At 35.2% G+C, this 21061-nt stretch overlaps 5 protein-coding genes and 1 non-coding gene across 6 annotated transcripts; 4 read left to right on the top strand and 2 right to left on the bottom strand.

Moving 5' to 3' along the window:
- LOC105163358 (PRKR-interacting protein 1) lies at positions 1–2624 on the top strand (the record flags this gene model as incomplete). Its single annotated transcript, XM_011081670.2, is given in 2 exon segments — positions 1–166; positions 1992–2624. Coding segments are annotated over 2 exon segments (433 nt in total), but the record flags the coding sequence as incomplete, so codon positions are not given.
- LOC105163357 (reticulon-like protein B11) lies at positions 3009–6167 on the top strand. The gene is made up of 6 exons (XM_011081669.2): positions 3009–3259; positions 3492–3672; positions 3947–4088; positions 4180–4249; positions 4328–4504; positions 5638–6167. The coding sequence occupies exons 1-5, from the start codon at positions 3208–3210 to the stop codon at positions 4471–4473; spliced, it is 591 nt and encodes a 196-aa protein (XP_011079971.2). The 5' UTR covers positions 3009–3207; the 3' UTR covers positions 4474–4504; positions 5638–6167.
- Positions 6305–7713, bottom strand: LOC105163218 (methyl-CpG-binding domain-containing protein 4-like). The gene is made up of 2 exons (XM_011081482.2): positions 7470–7713; positions 6305–6955 (listed from the first exon to the last, which is right to left on the bottom strand). The coding sequence occupies exons 1-2, from the start codon at positions 7494–7496 to the stop codon at positions 6500–6502; spliced, it is 483 nt and encodes a 160-aa protein (XP_011079784.1). The 5' UTR covers positions 7497–7713; the 3' UTR covers positions 6305–6499.
- On the bottom strand, positions 11015–12381 carry LOC105163217 (methyl-CpG-binding domain-containing protein 4-like). The gene is made up of 2 exons (XM_011081481.2): positions 12217–12381; positions 11015–11645 (listed from the first exon to the last, which is right to left on the bottom strand). The coding sequence occupies exons 1-2, from the start codon at positions 12340–12342 to the stop codon at positions 11172–11174; spliced, it is 600 nt and encodes a 199-aa protein (XP_011079783.1). The 5' UTR covers positions 12343–12381; the 3' UTR covers positions 11015–11171.
- Positions 13164–13245, top strand: TRNAS-UGA. The gene has a single exon. It is a non-coding gene; the product is annotated as a tRNA-Ser (tRNA).
- LOC105163215 lies at positions 18165–20979 on the top strand. Its single transcript, XM_011081480.2, has 4 exons — positions 18165–19352; positions 19933–20140; positions 20234–20363; positions 20447–20979. The coding sequence occupies exons 1-4, from the start codon at positions 18484–18486 to the stop codon at positions 20710–20712; spliced, it is 1473 nt and encodes a 490-aa protein (XP_011079782.1). The 5' UTR covers positions 18165–18483; the 3' UTR covers positions 20713–20979.

Raw genomic sequence — 21061 nt, 5'->3', positions numbered from 1 at the left:
TTCTTCTTCTTCATCTACCGCCCTAGTAGAGTACAAGCCGCCTGCTGCCAACCCCGAGGACGAGGACCTCGAGATTAAGCTCCGACGAATTATTGAATGTGTTCCAGTTCGCGTTAGCAACACCTCTGGCAGTTCTGCCGGGTCGGGTTCCGGTGACTTTCATCAGGTATGGAGTACTATGTGACATATAAATTGAAGTTTTATGGTGACTATTATTTTTTGTTGGACATTTTATGGTCGACTTTGCTTTACCGCCAGTGGACAGGCTGATAAGAAGGCAATGTTTGTGAATACATCTTTGGCACCTTCTTGTTTTGTTCGGGACAAAATTTTCAAGCAATTGTGGACGAGGAACTGTGAAATGCACTAGATTGTTGTTCATTGTTTTGGGTTTATATGTGTTTAAAAAAATGTGATGGAAGTTATTATTTCTTGTGATTGGTGGAGGAGGTGGAGCGTTACTCTTGCATAAGAATAATAAATTGTGGTGGTTTCTCTTGTTACTTTCAGAGACTTAAACACAGATTTGAAAGATCAGTCATGAGATCCAAATGCATCACACTATTGCATCTCTAGTCTTGGGGCTATATTTGTATGTTCCTTGAAGAGAATCAATTCATATGTGGACAGAAGCATATTTGTTCCCTATTTCTTGGAACTATAAGGCTTATATGTCGGTAATGTTCTCATTGTATTTTAGTTACTCAGGAGACAGATGTGTCAACTGATGTCTGATCAGTCTTGAAATTGGTTTGACTTAAACTATTGATTATCACAGCTGTTGGGAACCTGATCTCTGTTTTGGTGTTCATTTGCTAAAGTTCTCCTGGGACTAGCGGCCTTGATGCTCCTCTGTTTTGTTCCTCTAGGCTATTGTCATGACCCAAGCATTCGGCAAGGGATATATTTGGAGTTTGATGAAAACAAAATAGGAGTGATAGTAAGAAACAGAAGAAGCGTGATACCCATCAAAGTTGTTACATTGGTTTAGTATTTTCTCATTCGCGTTTTCCTTTCATTGTGGAGATTAGTGATGGACCTGATGGTAGCTTTATATATAGTGGAATAGTGTGTAAATCCTAACCAAGCAGTTAATCAGAATTCTACTGTCTCATCAACTGATTTCTCTATCTTCTCGTGTCCGTCCTCTTCTAATAATTCTTTCTCTCAATCTCTGCATTATATTTCTCTCGATTTTTCTGTTATCGTTCCTCTCTACATTTTACTACAAGTATCATGGCATCCGTTGATATACAGTCTGTCTATGAAGCGCCGGGACATAACAGTTATTTATTGAAATACTAATGATTTACGCTTTCATTAATCAACTCGGAACTGCAAAACACTTATGCCTGAGTAAGTATTGATGTAAGGCTATGGAGAATGCGTATGGAACTTAATTCCTTACTGAATGTAAAATTTACAGATTGATTTATGAGCACCGGAATCGATCTATGAATCTAAAGGATTTGAATTAATTCAGCAGTGCCATATACTACACAAGAGCACTTGGTCCATGCTTTATCAAATAAAAATGAGTTCTGTTAAAATTATATTTTGAACTTTATGTGGAGATTGAAGTTCAGTTTTTCTTTGTCCTTTAAGCTGTTCATGTTTTAATCTCATGGAAGACTGGGCCACGCCCCTGGTAGGAGTTACATACATGGGTCTGTCATTTTTCGTTCATCTGTTTATTGTAGGCTGAGCTGAGCTCCTACTCTGAGAGGAGCAAGGACAAGAATACAACTATTTCTTTCAATTTTCTATTTATTACCCCGTCAGTGTTTGCATAACCAAGTTAAGTACTACGTCTACTCAGTCATTTTTCATGTTTTCAGTGTATGCCATGTACGGCCGTTTTGAAAAAGTTTACATCTCTCAAGAACAGTTTATGTAGACCCCCTCTTTTGTTAACTTAATAATGTGGCTGATGTGTTAGCTGTCTGTGGAGTTGAACTTTAGAATTTCTCATGGGGGTGTTATGGTGACAGTATCGTCAAATGAGACGGAAAGAACAAGATAGGCTTGCAAGGATGGATGCTGACTACCAGAAAAGGAAAGAAATAGCTGAATTCAACCAGAGAAGGGAAGAGAGATTAAAAGCTGCGGAGGAGCGGACAGCAAAAAAGCGCTCAAAACGTCAGAAGAAAAAGCAGAGGAAGAAAGAAAAAAAGAGCAAACCATCTACAGGTGGTGATGAGCATCAGAAGGAACAATCGTCAGATGAGGATGGAGACTCAGATAATGGGGAAACTTAGAGGCGATTGAGTATCATCTTGTGCTCATATCCGGAATCTCTGTGTAGTTGCTTGGAATTAAAAGTGGGCTATTGGCACTTTTCTCTTTGCACGAACAATGATCAAGGAAATTAACTAGTGTTTGGTTTAGAATCATTATCATCCCTGTCAATTGGCAAATACATTATCTTGTAGCTTTGCATAATCTTGTATTCAGAAACTCCAACACTGTAGTCTTTTATGTTTGTAGTGCTCCAGCTCTAACGGTATGTTTTGAATTGAATTGAACATGACACAGTAAATGTAATACACTGGCAAGCTGGTTTCAGATGCCTACTGAATTCTTGTTAAGAATTCCTTTTTCAGGTAATAGAGTGGTCGCATCAACAAGGCATTGGACGTTTGGTTTTTAGATTAAATATAGGGGATTTGTCATTATGCTAAATTTAAAAAAAGTCTGTTGAAATTTACACATGACATGCATGCAAATATCTGAACCACCCCCAGAAGTTAGTTGAGCTCACCAAACGCAACTGCAGAGTTGTTATAACAAATTAACAATTGCTTCTTAACAAGCAATGTTTCAATCTGTCTTTTCACACTTTCTTGTTTACATCTAGTTGAAGTTTTGCTTAAGCTAAATATTAGTATTAGATTAAATAAAAAATCAAATAAATTTTAATCCAACTAAATATAAATCAATTCCTAATGTCTATATATAAATATTTTGTTTTTGTAATTAATTAAGGATATCGAAATAATTTATTTTACTCTGACACATTGAAGCAGAACCAACTTTTTAAGCTGTAGATCTGATTATTAGTAAATAAAAATCGCACTTGCTTTTCTACTTCATAGTAAAATTGCTAAATTTTCCATCATCTCCCTCTTCAAATCTCTCTCTCTCTCCCACCATTCTCGGCCGTCCCTATCGTACTTTCCGTTTCAGCTACCGGAGATTCTGATCGCCATGGGAGAACCTGTTCAGTTCTCTGTTCATACCGCGCTTGGCGGTGGTGAAGGTATTTTATATACACTCACTCTTGTTATTCTGATTACAATCCACATACTCATCAAGATCATGCGTGCGCCAAAGTAGCTGCCCGTCCAATGCGATTGTTGATCCATTTCCATTGAATCGTTAATGGCATGCACATTATAGTGTGTTTTCCTTTCTTCTTCTTCTTCTTTTCTTTTTTTGAATTTTTAACTTCAGTAGTGTTGATGATTTTTTTCCCCTTCTCGTGAATGCAGTTGCTGACGTCTTGTTGTGGAAGAAATGGCACCAGAGCCTCACTGTGTTTGTTGTTTCAACTGCTCTATGGTTCCTATTCGTGAGAGCTGGATACAATTTAATATCCTTCATATCGAATGTTTTGTTCTTACTGGTCATAATCTTGTTTTTTTGGGCTAAATCTGCAGCAATTCTCAATAGGTAAATGCATAAAGATACCCGTATTCATATGCTTGGTATGCTTATGACCTAGTGTTTGGTCATTCAATTGTTATTATGCTACGTTGTTAGCACAACTTAATTGGCTAATCATTATTTTGAGTCTTACTCTCAAAGTTACTTGGTGGTTTTTTATTGAAATATATGAGGATTTGCTCTTTGGCTTCCTTCACTTTTTACTCAGTTTGGTGTTCTGATTTGTAGTTTATTGATTATTTATGAAATCTGAACGTGTGAAATGTTTGAATGGCTTTAGACCTCTCCCACCTATCCCTAATCTTGAGGTTACTGAAGAGATTGTTCTGATGGCTGCTGATGAGACACGGGTCTGGGTAAATTATGCATTGTCAATTGCACACGATATAGCAATCGGTGGAAACTTGAGACTCTTTTTTCAGGTGTATAGTTGTGTTGCCCTCCTGATTGATGTTTCACCAATATGATTATGCACGACTGATGGAGGGGGTAATACTTGGGTTTTCTTTGTAGCTTGCTGTAGGCTTGTCGGTTGTTTCCTGCATTGGTAGTTTATTCGACTTTCTTACACTGGTCTACATTGGTAAGTCTACATTTTGTGTAATGCTATTCTTGCCTTTTCTGCTTGGTTGATAATTTTATTTTGGCATCATTAAAACAGGTGTTCTTCTTTGTCTGTCACTGCCTATATTATATGAAAAGTACCAAGATCAAATTGATGACAAGCTGAACGCAGCATATAAAATAGCTCTGGTGCAGTACAGCATAATTGATGAGAAGGTACGGAGCAAGATTCCATTGCATTAACACAAGGAGAAGAAGACCCAGTAGACTCACTGTAATTTCTGTCTCTCTCTCTCTCTATATATATATAAATTTTTTGCTTTGTCTCTATGTGAATGTGTGTATAGTTGTGCTTTGTGCATGTGTGCAAATTTTTTGTATTGAAACATGCAGCAAAAAAGTCATGTCTAGTATACGGTTGCCTCTCTTAGACATTTCATTCGTGCACAACTAATTTATTGCTAGGCTGCGAAACCTAAAAAAGTATATTTCTCTAATAAATTTATATGGAAAAGTAAAGTTATATTATTCTCAAGGGGGAGCAAGACATCAGAAAGCCTATAAGAGTTAGGCACTTTAACTATTTCCTCTGTAACAATTTGTTCTTGATATATTCTGCTTCTACAGTTTGTGCATGAAGGAAAAAGGATGTTCAAAATATTTGGCTAATAAAATTATCTAATTGAAATTGGAATGAATAATAAAGATGCAAGCAAGACTCCAGGACTCGTCATTCCTATTCGTGAAGCGTAGGCTATATGTATTTTAATTTTCATCTCTTTTAAACTTAAAATAGTTCTTAAGCATGCTGATAAGTTCTCTATAAAATGAGCTCAATTGGCTTTTAGTACATTGTAGGAAGTCCTACATGCCACCATTTGTGAGTATGAGTCCGGTCAGAATTTCCTATTTGGTTTCTATTACTATTAAAAGACGCTCCAAAATGAACACTGAGTTTTTCTTAAAGCTATTAGGTAGTAAGCATCCTGGTTTATGTTTTTCCTTAAAGTATATAAAAATGCACATAGAAGATAAGTTGTGCTTCAGATTTTATATAACTATGACTATGTTACAGCATTCTACATACTTCTTGGATGTGTGTTTGGCTCTGTCTGAACACTAACTTCCTATACCATATAACTGAGATGGAGGAAAAGTGTACTAAAACATGTGTGGTCTCCAATCTCCAAACTATACTAGGACCTAGAACACCGAACTTTGCCAATCACACATAAACTTGCATATTTAATTGGCATTTTTGAAAGCTTCAGGTAGAGTTTGTCGTTTCACAACCAGAAATATTTGTCAATCTGAGAAAGTTTCATGTATTGGTTATGTATCATCTCAGTATACTGTTACAAGGTTGTGTATATGTTTTCATCCCTAGTTTGTCAATGAAATTTGCAGGTACTTTTTGCTGATTCCTGGCATTTAGCCTCAGATGAAATTGATTTTGAGATCCAGCAGGACGTTTGCTAATCATGGCGAATGGAGACTTTAGTGTCACATATTTTCTTCCACCATTCCAACTCATTGATGGTAATGTTGGTCAAGTTAAAGCCATATCACACGCTTTCCCTCCTGGTGATATGCTGAGACTAACGAGAAAAGTAGTTTCAGATGTTGGAGCTTTATGAGTTCACAAAGTTGGCTTGTGCAGTTATACCACTTTCGCATTTTTCATCTGCAAGTATCCAATTATAGATGAGAGACGTGCTCGAACTTTGCTGTTAACTAATATTGATCTTTATTATCGTGCCATGATTGTAAAATTTTCATTCGAATTTTGTTTCTCTTTTTTCTTTCTAAATCTTTTGTTATTTCATTTATCTCATGTATCTCTAACTTTACCGAAATAGTACATTGTTGCTTAGAAATATTTTCGGTGGATGCTATACCTTGATATTCAAGCCAATAGCAATACATAATTCTTCAGTTTGTTCAGCCATTTAACCATTTCTGTTTTCTATGTCACAATAGACACTCATCCCCTATTCTCTGGGCCACCACGAAATACAGGGTTCAGTCTTGTGCAATTGACATATAATATTGACATTGTACAAAGTTTTGCAAAGGTTAGGAATTGAAGAACTTACGATGCAGAAACAACTTGTCCTTCAGAAATAGTCAATGCCATATATCAAATGGAACCTGATGTCTTAGTTATTTCTAAGTTAAAATGTATACAGTTCTTCTGTAAGACAAAGGGGGAACGATTTACAACAGCAATAAATGGAAGCAGACACACCCATAACCAATTCCTGTTAAATCACGCCTTCTTCACTAAATCGGGAGGAATAGTATCCTCCATGATCTTTGGAGGAGTGAAGCTGAAATCTGAGACTAAGACGTCCTCCTTGTACTCAGGATACTTGTCCAAGAACCTGGCAACTTCAGCCAAGGACCTAAGTCTTTTCCCATTTGGGCTGTCGTAATAGCAGTCCATTTTGGAGAAATCTTTCCGCATAACCAATTTCCTCCTGAAACCGGCAGGGCATTTGGGAAGGTTGGGCTTGTCGATGACCCAAGTCCTGGAGTCATCGTACTCTATATCAGCCGGATCATCGCAGGAAATGCCAGGTTTCTTGCTGCAAACAAAGGGGTCTTCTGCAAATGTGCTTCTGATTTCTTCAAACTCTTCTTGAGTTGGTATCACCCTCCATTTGAAGCATTCCCCACATTGCACACTCCATATGTCAATGAAATTGCTAGTATTTACCGAATGCTGTTACAAGAAACGCATTGATCAAACATAATTTTTATCAACTGAAACTAAGAATTTAGCTTAAAGCAACCGAGAAATACATCGTTTTGATCCAAGGTCTTGAGATTGTTCAGTAAACCAAGAAAAGAAAGAAAAAGATATGGACAGACAGAAAAGTGTTAGATTCGTGGAATTCTGTAAAATAAGTTCCAAGAATAAAGTGGGCCTGTGGCGCATTTCATCAAACAACTAGACATTGATGAAAAATGAGACAAAAATGGAATTGACCAGAGCAGCAGAAATCAGATTCATTGGATTTTATTGAAAAATAGAGTAGTTGGAAGTGCCCATTTCATAAAAAAGAAAGAAAACAACTGATTTACACTAAAATTCAGGTAGAAAACTAAATGAGCAATCATTTCGTCAAACACCTAGAACGGCACAACAAAAAGAAACAAACAAAAGAGGACTAAAATCACAAGAAATTCCACAGATTTACCAAGAGAAAAGAAAAAAGAAAAGATCAAAAGAGTACCCTTTTAGATTGCTGGCCCTCCTCCATATCAGCGTCTTGAAATTTCTCCCCTTCCCTCAACCAGCAGTCTCCGTACTCGCCGAGGTTTATACACTACCTATGTACTCACCATACCAAATTATTCTCACATCCCAACTGCAAATCGTAGATTTTGATACGTCTACATACGTATACGTTTTCCTTCAGTACGGTAATGTATATTAATCTAAATACCCTATTTACCATTAGATAAATTACATTTTTTTAATTTTTATAAAATATTTTATTTGTGCACATTTAAAATTTATAAAAAAAATATCTTAAATAATTTCAGTTGTGACGGGTTACTTATTATATTTATCTTATTTGTTTTATATAATTACATAAAAATAATAAAAATGTACATATTCAGTGTGTTTGCATAACTAGTACTTATTATTATTTTCTTGCAATCCAACTGATTGTCTCTCGCTTTTACTACTTTTATGATTCTCTTTTCTCCAATATTTAATTTATATTGGTGATGAAAACTAAGATAGAAAAGGTTTTGAAAGAGTCTTGTAGGCATTATTGATGCCCATATCAAAATGTATGTGTCCAATTCTGTGCATTCATAAGAAAATTATATACAATCTTGAAAGCCACAGCAATTTCGACATTAATGTCACCTTAGTTAAAATAAAAGCATTTTAACAAGCAATTTCAGTTACAAATAATCACAGTATTGAGATATGTCGTTGCCCTGCATGTAAAATTCAATATATATCCCCACAAACAAGCTTCAGAGTTTAATAGTCTCTTCGCTCAAGTTGGAATGATTCTTTGAGTTTCTTCTTCAACAAAGTCTCAAATTATCAAGGGTGGGGGGTCGGGTGGGGTGGCACCACAATATCCATACTATATATTAAGTGAGAGCAACTTTTTGATGTCTCCCTTATTTCTTTACGTTTTTTTTTTTTTTCTTTTTTCTACTCACTAACTTCCATATATCTCCCATTATTTGCAAATAGTGAAAAGTATTTTTTTAAATAGTGATTTATTTATAATTAATATTTTTTCTCTTTCTCTTATTTTAAATATTATCTTAAAAATTATTTATTTTTTTAATCGTAACAAATGAACAAGGTGTTGATAATAAGTTACACCTCCCTGCATACTGAGATTCCTTCTGTGTGGAAGACAAATGCAAATTGCAAACTAATTCAAGAAACCTTAATAAAAATGATGAAATTTACTTAAAATGAAGACCCTAAACATACGGTAAGATATTGAGTTCTTTGTGTATGCAGTCATCATTGGTTTCTCCATTGGAGCAAGCATTCTATGAATAGAAACAATAGTATGAGAAAACGCTGATTTGTTATTCAGCATTGCTCTTCAGGAATGAGGGGTCAGTTCAATTCAATTGCCGCAAGTATCTTCCAGCTCGGACCAACAACTCAATTCAGAGATATCTTTCCCCAGACGATCACCGTTGCTCTTGCACGAACAGAGAGGTTTTGCTTGAACTTTTCAAGTATGGGTTCTTTACATGCATGCTGGTAATCTCTTCATACCTTCTAGGATTGGTACCATTCTCAAATGGTACCCATCTACCTCCTCGGATAAGAAACAGATACATTATTTGAGTCGGAAAGCCAAACTGCATCCAGCATGCAAATAGTTACTAATGCAAGTGAATTTCAACAAGAAAAGATCGAAAATACAAGAGATGTGAACAGGGCATGGCAAAGAGATTATATCCCATAATAAGACTTGAATATCCAAGATTAGTTAAAAATGAAAACTGTAAATAGAAGTGGAGTTCAATTGAAAGAGAACTTGAAATTGAACAAGGACTTCTTATTTGGGGAATTTAGATCAAACCAAGGTTTACAAGAATAATCAGCTTACCTCCATACAAGCAACTCATGCTTTTATACACTTTGAAGAAAGCCTCTCAGTACAATCACCTGAAGCTCCTAGAAGGATAGCTATATTAGGTTTCACAATGTTCAAAAGTGAGGTTAGCTAGATATGCAAAATAATCACAAGTCAATTCCGCACCATTTTTTCCTGCAGAATGTTAGTAAATCAATCCAAACTCCAATGTTGTATCCAAAAAAGGCAGCTGAAACTTTGAGTCTTGCTAGTGTAACAGTCCTCAGATGGCCAGATAGAAGCAGTTTGCAGGTAAGAGGTACCCCCACCTAACAGTTATTAGTATAATTTTGAAAAACACGATTACAAATGTTCAGCTATTCTTTTATTTCCAGTTACCATGAAAACAAAGACTCCCTTCAGTTTTTAAGACCAAAGCCTCCAACCATGCTTCAAAGGCTTATTGCTTGTCAACTCTATATCCCTTCTCTGGGACTGCTGTCTTTGGCATGTTAAGAATTCAGATACAATGAAATTTGAGCACAAGTCAGGTTAATGGATATAAGTTATTTAAAGTAATCAAAACTATTTCCCTAACTCAAAGAACCATAAAGTGCCTGCCATTGTCTATACAAGACACTGACAATGCATATGCACCTCCAAACAGATGACAATCTAGACATTTATGGCGTATTGATGCATCAAAACCACTAGTGGTCTCCTGAAATTGACACTCATCTCTTTCAATACCTTAGTGCTGTTCATTTCTGTAAATTGTGCATTCTAACATCGGTAAGAAATATGTGAATTGAAAAATCAAATGCTTCTACATTTAGAATGCTTAACAACGTTACAAGAGACATTCAATATTACAGTAGTAATCTGTTCACATTGACACTTAGAAGAATGTTGAATGATCAGATAAAAATTGAAGATAACAAGGATCCAGCACACGCATCATGAAGGAGACATTACATCTGGCCACAGGAATTCAGGCCTTCAAGTGGAAGCTCAACAATAATAGTTAGCCAGACTACAGAGAAACTTTTGCTGTCAAATTGTAAGTGGATCCTGGCTACTCTATTTTGCATCTAAATCTGCGTGTCTACAAACCCATGTGCATATGCCTGGGAGAAAAGGTGACCGACAAAGGAACATATTCTGTGAGCTCTTAAGAGCAGAAGACTCTTAATTACACTCTAGCACTTATACAGAGTTAACATCAATATTATGTTGCTTACGTTGGAAGAATATATGTCATTCTTAAAACTTTGTTTCTCATTGAAATGTAAACTTCCATTTTGAGAGACTTAGTTTTTTGGGCTAGTAATGCATCAAAACTACTCTAAGCATTTGAGACTCATAGTGACTTGCGCAGGATTGTATAATGGTGTTCAGTATCCTGACAATTATATTTCCATCTGTATATGATCAACTTTGCATCTTCTCACTTGAAAAGAATATTACTTGATTGGTTCAGTAGCCACGACAAATTTATTGACAATCCATAATCTTCACATTTTAACTACAATATCATGTATAAATCAGCTATTTCTTGATTCATGGGTTTCTATTCCAATAATTTGAACACCTTTATTTCCTTGTTTCTTCTTACGGGTAACCCTGTTGAAGTATACTGAAGAAAAATAAAGTTTGTGTTTGCATATAGATCGTATATATAAACGGAATTTATTATTGTGTCTTTTTTATCCTTGGGCAAAACAATTTCGGCAATGAACTTTCATTTATTAAATCACAGGCACCAGCTGAAAGGTCCTTACAAAAATAATGAATAAAGGTATAAAACTAGCATAAGAAGATAATTTAATACATAAACAACCCTTTCAACCAGCAGTTTAGTTCTCAATCAACCTGACCACTTGATCCCTTCTTACCAGCCACATTTTGTGGAAGAGTGTCAGCCATGATCCTTGGAGTACTGAAACTAAAATCTGCTTCAGAAACATCCTTGTACTCCGGGTGCTCCCCCAAGAATGCAGCAACTTCAGTGGAGGCCCTGAGCTTCTTGCCATTTGGAGTCACATAATAGCAATCCATCTTCGAGTAATCCTTTCTCAAAACTAGCCCCCTCTGGAAACCAATGGGGGTTTTGGGGATATTTGGCTTGTCAATAACCCATATGCGCTCACCGCCATACTCAAGATCAGACGGATCATCGCAGGACACGTTGTGTTTCTTATTGCAAGTGAAGGGGTCCTCCGTGAATTTTCTTCTAATTTCTTCATACTCTTCTTGGGTTGGTATTACTCTCCATTTGCAGCATTCTTTGCATTGAGCAGCCCATGTATCGATTGTGTTCTTCAGAACAGGAGATCGCTGAAACAAAATCAGATAAGAGTTAGGTCAAGACAATTAGGCTACACGGAATCAAATCAAGTGCTTGAATATAAGTTTTTTCTCCCCGGGAAAAAGGATACAGACACTTTAATTGTAGAAAAAGGGGAAAAAAATATTTTCAAACAACCAAAAAAAAAAAAGAAAAAGAAAAAACACTTAAAACAGAAATCATACCGTCTCTATTCCTGCTCATTAGTTCAAGCAAGTATACATGCAAATGTTCAGATTGTACATAACATAAAATCTGGGTTTTTCTCCTGAAAAATTCGTTGCATCAATAGAAAATTGGCAAATAACGAAACCCCAATTATCAGAAACAAAATCCCACGAACCAGAAACGGGAAAAAGTGAGAGAAACAAATCAGCAGGATGCATACACAAAACGTTTCCCCGGATATCAATCACAACGAAATTAAGAACACACATAAATACCGCCGATTTTCTCCACGGCGCAACACATATATACCAAAATATTAGGTTAATTCAGTAAGACACAAAGATTTCTTTGCTACAACTTCAAACAATGTAACATAGAAAATCAAGAGAATACCTTCGAAATTCTCTTCGTCTTCTTCACTTGGGACTCCGGTGTGCAAAGAACCTCGGAAATTCGCTTTGTCCTCTGCGTTTTGTCCTCCGTTGTGCAAGGTTTTTCTTCCTCCGTGGGCGAATCCATGTTTTCACCCGTATTACCCTTTTACTGCTGTAGAAGCGAGCAGTGGTTTTTATATGCTGGTAATTCTTTCTTCTTTGAGGCTCAAATTATAATTTTATTGCAATTATGGTCCCTGGTAATTTTAGACATTACAAAATTAGTCTAATATAGATTTGTATTATGACATGGTCCACCCTAATTCTGATGTGGACTATGAATTCCAATTAACCTCAAATTTTTGTACTTGAAAACTAATTATCAAATAATGCAAATCATAGGTAATCTTAGTTAATTGCTTTCCAAAAAGAAGGAAATTATGATAACGTGTAATTCTGTAAAATTTTTTGAATTGAAATTTCTATTTTAAATCATGTTGCATCTTCTATCTTATTTAAGATATAGATGTCACGTGTATAAAGATAACATCATATATTTTATTTAATAAAAAATTTATATATATGACGTGTACATGTTAAGGGTCGAAGGGTTGGCGTCAAAAAAATAATGCTTCATCTCGGTGCTGAGAGCGAGTAAATACGAAAGGCTATTGTCAGGAAAACTTTAAGCACCTCTTTCAGAATTAGTATTAACTTGACCATAAAAGACTATCGCTAAGAAAATACTCAGACAACTCATTCTTTAGGTTAGACAACATTATAATTTTAAGACTATTAGTGGAAATAAGCGTTACAAGTTGACAATTAGAGTGAGGAGTTACAACTTTAGTGTAATAGGAATGTTTGTTTGCAGCATGTGCTGTTGTTAACTCTTTCTATGTGAATTGTTATCATATTGAAAAATAATTGGATAGGAAGAAGACTAGATCTAAACGTTGCAAAAAGGTCGATATGTCCGAGTGGTTAAGGAGACAGACTTGAAATCTGTTGGGCTTCGCCCGCGCAGGTTCGAACCCTGCTGTCGACGATCCGTTTTGCCGTTGGTTCCCTTTTTCTTCTTGATCCTATTCCTGAATGAGTTATGCAATTATATTATTCATTTATTGCAAATTAATACTGTTCAAGCTACCAACGGCAATGATTCTTGACCCTTTATTTTTATTTTTTAATAGTTAAAATGATCAATAAATATCAGATAAATAAAATTTAAACGACATCTATTATGTAGTAGAACAATATTTCATATATATAGTGAGGTTTGAACCCATAACTTTTATGATTTCGTTAGTTGAGGTAGACCTCATTCGCAATGATCCTTAACTTGAGTGATGAGTTAAGGGCTTTTTATTTACTTGAAATTTGTTGATTGATTTAGAAATATTGTGCATTGAATATTACAATAATAATATATTGATAGTTTTATAATTATGGATATATAATATATATATATATATATAGAAGCTAACATTAATTGTTGTTGATGAATGAATGATATAGATGTGCATAGTAGTAACAGCAGAGCAGTCCGAAATAAATTGGAAGCTGAAATTGATTACAATTAAAAGTTGGTTGTTTACTTCACAATTGTGGTCCAGTCCACATATGTGGATCCATCCATCACTATACATCAACTCCCTCAATTTGTATTTAATCTCCCAATTCCCACTCAATTAATCACCTATTAATTACCATTTAATTTGTTTATGCAAATTTAATCAACCAAGCCCCACTCAATGTATACCCCACTGCTTTCTAGATTTTATATCTACTTAATTAATTAGAATAGATCGTCAGTCATGCCTTTCTCGATTAATAAGATTGAAATATCATAATCAAAAAATTATAAATTTGAATTTGATGGATGTAATAGCATACATACGTCTACTTCTATAGTAGTTTCTGATCTCTTTGTCTTGTTCTTGTTCGAATGCATTTGTATAAAATAAAATAAGAAAATGAAATAAAGGGTGTATTTTATCATAATGGCCTACCCAGAAACAATTGGTGTAGTTGGGACAACCTGGTAAGAAACATTTTGGTTAAGGTTGAGCTGGCAATTTGAGACCAACACCCTCTCCCTCTCTCTGTTAATCAACACTAGGACCATTGTCATCAACTCCATAACTACACTTTTACTATTTACACACATACTCATAATTAAATACATACATATATATATATATATAAATATAATATCATATATAGATATATACTCTCTCACACACACAACACACAAAGAGAAAGGTGTTGTGTATGATGAGAGAGAAGGCATGGGGAATTAAGAAGAAAAAAAAAGGCATGAGGGGCAATCATTTAGTTGAAGAGTAGGTAGAAATATATGTAGGGGGGGTATGGAGACAGAGAATCTGAGTAATGGTGGTGAATTCATTAAGCTGACAGCGAGATGCATTGTGGCTGCATATATGATATTCCATAGCCCTAATGGGAATCCCCTTCCCCCACAACCATACAAATCATGAAAACCTCCCTTTTCTCTCTCTCTCTCTCTCTCTATATATATATCTCACACACTCTTTAAAAAAAAAAAAAACCCAAAAAAAAGAAATGAGGGCTAATCATATCTATATGTATATTAATATTTAGGAATAATCATATTTACACCCCTTAGTCTATGATTTTTTTATATAAACCATCCTTATCTTTTAGTTTATTACACATACATCCATCAAATATCAATATCACTTACACAAATCACCCTTTCTTTTTTGAAAATTTACAAACACATCTCTTAAAAAGGTTAGCATCATTACACAAACTACCCCTATTCTTTTGTTGTCAAAGGTAGTTTCTATAATTATGCAAAAATAGGGATGGTTTGTGTAAACAGACCAAAAGTCAGGAATATAAATGTAATTATCCCTAATATTTATTAACAGCTATTCTTTTAAACGTGAGAAAATATAGTTACTAGCTGAAAATGAATTGTTTTGATTCATGGTGTTTACGAAAATACAATCATTTTAAATTGATCATTGTGTGACATGATCAATGCTTTAGAGAGAACAGAATTAACTGAAAATCATTCATTTCGACCCAAAAGTGTGGCGCTTTATGGATCAAACGCAGTCACCTCATATTGATCGTCTTTTTAACAGTTTTATGTTGTCAAGTATGCAAGGAAAGAGACAGTCGCAACTAAGAATTATATCGTTTGGTCTAACAATAATGGCTTGGTCATAATATAGTTTAATTTTTTCAGTTAATTAGAGTAAATTACAAACTATGATTGATTATTAGAATAGCAATGAAATGGATATGTCTTTGGTCTGATCCCACAGCTGTACAGTATGGTCTGATTAGCAATTTAAGTTGACATAGACAGAAAATAGATGCATGGTTTGTTGTGCTTCTGTTGCTTGTTGCTGCATGCATGCTTCTTCTTCAATGCCTCAATCCCTCTTTTCAATTTATTTATTGTAATGGCATGCAAAAATATGTGGTCCTGCTCTTGCCCAATCTCATTAATCATCACTATCTATATTCTATTATTGTGTCCCCAAATAGGGCGGGGGATCAGATGAGTGTTAATCGAACCAACGTTGTATTTGTTGAGAGATCTTTAATTAAAATTTTTTGATGTTTAAATGAAGAATAATTTTTTAATAAATGATGTACTCTGAGCCCAAATGGCTCTAGATTATTTATACGGGTTCATGTGTTGAGAATTTATGCTTTCCAAGTATGGAATAATATTCGATAGTGGTGAGTGTGATCCGATCTGAATAAAAAACGCTAAAATATTTCATCATGTTTGAACATTTGAAATTTTATGCGGGTATTTTTTATTTTTTATTTTTCATAGTCTTCTTACAAGACCCATCATGAAAATTTATAGATTTTTATTTATATCATAATTGGAAGGTCTAATTAGGTAGTGGGCCCATTAAGATTGTATTGAATAATAGGCATATTTCAGTAGATTGGAACTTCTGATGCCGTCTGAGATTTTCTCATCCCATGGGCCGGCAGGCACAGGATCTACATTGCAACCAAACAAACTAAATTTTCTTTTCAGTGCCTTATTATTATTATTATTATTATTATACTTACACACACTCACACATATATTGGCATTTCAAATCAATAATAGATTTTATACACATAATATATATCCGTTAAATAAATTAAAAAAGATGCAGCAAAATTTGAAATAAAAACTTTAGTATGACGTTTTAAAAAAAAGATTCAATCTAACCTTTTTACAGAACGATTGATGTTAGATGGTGAGTAGGTGCACTTTCACCTAAATAATTAATAGTCGATTTTGAATTATTTATTGAGTGGACTTGAATTTTTATCAGAATATGGAAATTAACTTAAAAATTAGGGCACGTTAAGTTTGTTAGTGGACCCGGTATTAAACTGTTCCTCCAAATTGCAAAATAGAGATTTGAAGTTAACTGAAATGAAATTAATGATTAATGTAGCTAGATATCGATTTGGATTTATGTAACATATTCATGATCATGTGGTACTGATAAAGACGGACAATGTCTTGTTTCTACATTATTTTTCATGAATGTACATATAAAAGTGTCGATGATTGTGATTTTCATCTCGTCCCAATGAGAAAAAATGAGATGTGATGAGTTTAGTCAGAATTAGGACCATGGTTCTTATTAACTCATCATATTTTTCAATATATTTTTTTATGCCAATTTAAAAAAAATTAAAAAAATAAATAATCAACATACTATCTTAAAAAAATTAAAACGAAATACGGATTTAAACCGGCTGGAGTGGTCTCGGGTGCTAACTACCCAAAATGTCGAAACTTGAAAAATAAAGAAAATAAAATAAAGAAAAAGGGTGCATGGGAGTTCAGTCCGCCGTGTTTTGGGTGACGTGGCGTCCCATGCATTGCATGATGAAGTTTTCTTAAGGCTGTGTTTGTCTGTCAAAGCCCAGCTTGTCACCCCCATTAATTAATTAAACGTAGAAAGTACTTGTGATTGACAACAGATGGGATAGTAAGTTTTATAATATTAGGGAGCAGTTAGGCCTACCTGTTTTTCGATAATCCAAATTTCTGTACTGTCCAAACGCGTACTTACTCGCCTTCTCATCCTCTTGGAGCAGTTGGGTGGTCTCTTGATATGGGTCAAATTTCAATAATTTTGTCTTTTCTTGATCTATATTTTAATTCATTTCGAAATTATTAAATATTCAATTAACAAAAATGGTTAGTTGGGAATTGTTTGGTTTGCATTATATAGATTGTCTGGAGACTTTGCTTGATTTGGATTCTACAAGCACAATAATATGTGCCAAACGCGTCAGTAAATAAATTATGGATTATTATTTTTATTTATTAGTAGTATTTTGAATATTATGGCTCATAGCAAAATTCACCCAATTTACTGATATTAACAAAAAAAATTGAATGAAAATTAATATTTATCCCCAATTAACTTATTGCAGGTCAATTTTTTTTTAATTTATACATATATTTACACGTTAATGCATGTGGGAATGTGCATTTTCACCTCTATAAGAATAATTTGATCATAAAAAAAATTATTGGACCAATAATATCAACAAGTTCTATGAATTGCGACTAATTGAAAGATCCACTTATAGAATAAAAACAAATATCTAATTGTAGGGGATCTACTTATAGAACGAAAATAAATATCTAATTCTAAGGGATCTACTTATAGAACAAAAGAAAATATCATGAAAATTAGATGTAATTTTTCAAACCACATGATAGTGTAATTAGCCCTAAATACTTTTTTTTTTAGATATATAGTATATTTAACATAATTTTTGTATATGTATTATATATATACAACGTATGCGAGATGTAATACCATTTTATAATAGAAAACTCGGACGGTTATATTATGATAAAAAAAAAATAGCGATAATAAGTAGATTAATATTTGTAGAAATAAAATAGAGCGGAAGTCTTTTTGCATGTCAAACTGCACTCTCTTTATTACAGTACTAATTCTCATCAATTTAATTAAAGGAGTGAAGAAGCCAAAGATTGAGCTGCCCAAAAGTCACCATCCATCCCACTTCATTCAGCACTCCAGCCTCAAGCAATCTCAGCTCCATCCAAACACTCTCCAGACTCTCTCTCTCTCTCTCTCTCTCACACACACACACACACAACTATCACTGCATTTACATTTCCCCAATAATCATTCGTGTTTCATGCTAGAAATGGGGTTGGTAGCATAACAGAACTTCAACTCTACTCAAGTGATTGAGAAGCACCAAATTTTCTTGCACAGTAATGCTCAAACTGTTCAACAAAAAGCTCAGGCGCCTCTGCTCAAGACTGGGATGGCCGGGTCGCCGCCGCTCTCGCCCCAAGATCGTCGTTAAGAAGTTTGGAAAATCCAGCTCAAGAACTCGCGCCGATCAAAAGGAATCACTGAACAGCATCTCTTCTGCAGTCATTCATCCCAGTATTGAATTGGGAGGCTTAAAACCGATAAGGGTCGCAACATTTAATGCTGCCCTCTTCTCCATGGCACCAGCGGTCCCTAATTCAGGCAAATCATCAAACAGTTTGGACTTTGGAGAAGTCCAAGAGTTCTCAAGGAAAAATCTTGGGTTTGATCACAGTACCAGAGGGGCAAAATCCATGAACGATCGCCCCAAGAGCATACTGAAGCAGTCTCCGCTACATCCCATGAGTGCGCAAGACAATCTCTCCCGGCAGCAAAAGTTTGCGAAATCAAGATTAAGGGTCTCGATAAATTTGCCCGACAACGAGATATCGTTGAAGAGAAGTGGGCAGTTGAGTTTCGACAAGCTGGAGGATTCATCAGGAGGGAGCAGCATAAGCAAGATTCTTAAAGGGAAGACTCCGTTGAGGTCAAACAGCATGTTCACAAGCACGACAAACTATGGCGATATTGGGAGTACCAGAACAGTTGTTGAAGTCTTGAGAGAGCTGAAAGCGGATGTGTTGGCTTTGCAGGATGTGAAGGCAGAGGAGGAGAAGAACATGAAGCCTTTGTCTGATTTGGCTGCTGCTCTGGGGATGAACTATGTTTTTGCAGAGAGTTGGGCTCCTGAGTATGGGAATGCAATTTTGTCCAAGTGGCCGATTAAGAGGTGGAAGGCTCAGAAAATCTTTGATGACACAGATTTCAGGTTCTTGATGAATTCCCTTATGCTTCTAATTTAGTTTCTTTCCAAGATTTTTTATAACACAAATGTTTTTCACATAACTTTGACTGGGAATTCACTGAACACACCTGAGTATTAACTACTGTCTGTTTGTCTACCTGTTCTGTTCTTTCAAGTTGATAATTTTGATGTTTTCTGGACATTAATTGGTGATTTCACACACAGAGACATACATAAATTTTGAAAAAAGAAGGGAAGAAGAAAGGAAAAAGGAAACTAGCAGCAATAAAGATTAGCTGTAGAGATAAAATACTAGTTTTTATTGCTTTCCACTACCTGCTACAGCTAGCTGGTTCTCAGAAAGAAAGAATCTTGCATGCGTGCTTTTGTAGGGGCAAAAGGAAGATGAGCAATTTGATGAAAAATCTGAATTTCCATGTTAGCTCTTGAAATAGTAAATGTGGAGGTTTCCTTTCAGCAGCGTAGGCAAATGAGTACACCAAAAATTTAATGATCAAATGACAGAACACCTACCAAAAAGTACACCATAAAGTCTTAGAAATTATAATATGATATGATACGTAGGTATTGGCATTGAATGCAGGAATGTATTGAAAGCCACCATTGATGTCCCTCAAGCAGGAGAAATCAACTTCTTCTGTACTCTTCTTGATCATCTAGACGAGAACTGGAGGATGAAGCAGATCAATGCCATTATCCAGTCAACCGGTGTGCCACACATTTTAGCCGGTGGCCTAAATTCCCTTGACGAAACTGATTACTCCCAAGAAAGATGGACAGATATCGTAAAGGTGAATCTATTGTTTTCTATTGAGTTCTTGATGATTTCTGCTACATGAACCATAAGCCAAAATGTCTCAAATCCTTCTGATCTTATGTTGCAGTATTATGAAGAGATGGGAAAACCGACGCCCAAGGTTGAGGTGATGAAGTATCTAAAGAGTAAAGAGTACACAGATGCCAAGGATTTCGCAGGAGAATGCGAGTCTGTTGTAATGATAGCCAAAGGACAGAGTAGGATTAAAAAATGGATATTATAAATTTCTGAGCTATATATGTTCCTTCAGCTGTGTCTTAAAAGTTATAAAATCGTGCAGGTGTACAAGGAACGTGCAAATACGGGACTCGAGTAGATTACATATTATCATCAGCAGATGCACCTTATAAGTTTGTTCCAGGATCCTACTCGGTGCTTTCTTCAAAAGGAACTTCCGATCATCACATAGTGAAAGTTGACGTGATCAAAGTAGGTAGTGGCCCTCAAGAATGTGTGAGTAGGAAGTCAAGGCAGCAAAGAACGAGAACGGTGAAGATCACACATTCTTCCTCTCCATCAAAGGGTATTTGGAAGATACATTCTTGAGGGGCTGTATAAATTGGTAAATTTATATTTGCTTTTTTTTTTTTTCTTTTTATCTTTGGGCTATTTGCTGAGTTGATTTGGTGATTGAGAGAGAGAGAGAGAGAGAGAGAGAGGAGAAGTGGTGGAAAGATTTTAGGGCTGGTTCCTTCTTGTTCTCCATTTTAATATATTGTTTTTCTTACACTGATCTAGATGGAAAAAGGTGATTAAAGAGACAATGTAACCATGGTTGTATAGATTGATTTGTAGACAAGTTCTTCAGGAGAAGTGGTGTTGTCTTCATCTTCCTCTTTACTGTGTGTGGCTTTTCTGGATATTAGTTGATATGCAGTGAATTGCACTATATAAT

The sequence above is a fragment of the Sesamum indicum genome, linkage group LG6 (assembly GCF_000512975.1).
Source record: "Sesamum indicum cultivar Zhongzhi No. 13 linkage group LG6, S_indicum_v1.0, whole genome shotgun sequence".
Lineage (NCBI taxonomy): Eukaryota > Viridiplantae > Streptophyta > Magnoliopsida > Lamiales > Pedaliaceae > Sesamum > Sesamum indicum.
This window is presented reverse-complemented; position numbering and strand designations above follow the sequence as displayed.

Excerpts from the sequence above, each read along its gene's own strand:
- LOC105163357 (XM_011081669.2), top strand. The coding sequence starts at position 3,208 with ATGGGAGAACCTGTTCAGTTCTCTGTTCATACCGCGCTTGGCGGTGGT. Across the intron at positions 4,089-4,179 it reads ACTTGAGACTCTTTTTTCAG|CTTGCTGTAGGCTTGTCGGT; the intron begins GTGTATAGTTGT and ends TTTTCTTTGTAG. Across the intron at positions 4,250-4,327 it reads TCTTACACTGGTCTACATTG|GTGTTCTTCTTTGTCTGTCA; the intron begins GTAAGTCTACAT and ends TCATTAAAACAG.
- LOC105163218 (XM_011081482.2), bottom strand. The coding sequence starts at position 7,496 with ATGGAGGAGGGCCAGCAATCTAAAAGG. Across the intron at positions 6,956-7,469 it reads AGGGCCAGCAATCTAAAAGG|CATTCGGTAAATACTAGCAA; the intron begins GTACTCTTTTGA and ends TTCTTGTAACAG.
- LOC105163217 (XM_011081481.2), bottom strand. The coding sequence starts at position 12,342 with ATGGATTCGCCCACGGAGGAAGAAAAACCTTGCACAACGGAGGACAAA. Across the intron at positions 11,646-12,216 it reads AGACGAAGAGAATTTCGAAG|CGATCTCCTGTTCTGAAGAA; the intron begins GTATTCTCTTGA and ends ATTTTGTTTCAG.
- LOC105163215 (XM_011081480.2), top strand. The coding sequence starts at position 18,484 with ATGCTCAAACTGTTCAACAAAAAGCTCAGGCGCCTCTGCTCAAGACTG. Across the intron at positions 19,353-19,932 it reads TTTGATGACACAGATTTCAG|GAATGTATTGAAAGCCACCA; the intron begins GTTCTTGATGAA and ends CATTGAATGCAG. Across the intron at positions 20,364-20,446 it reads AATGATAGCCAAAGGACAGA|GTGTACAAGGAACGTGCAAA; the intron begins GTAGGATTAAAA and ends AAAATCGTGCAG.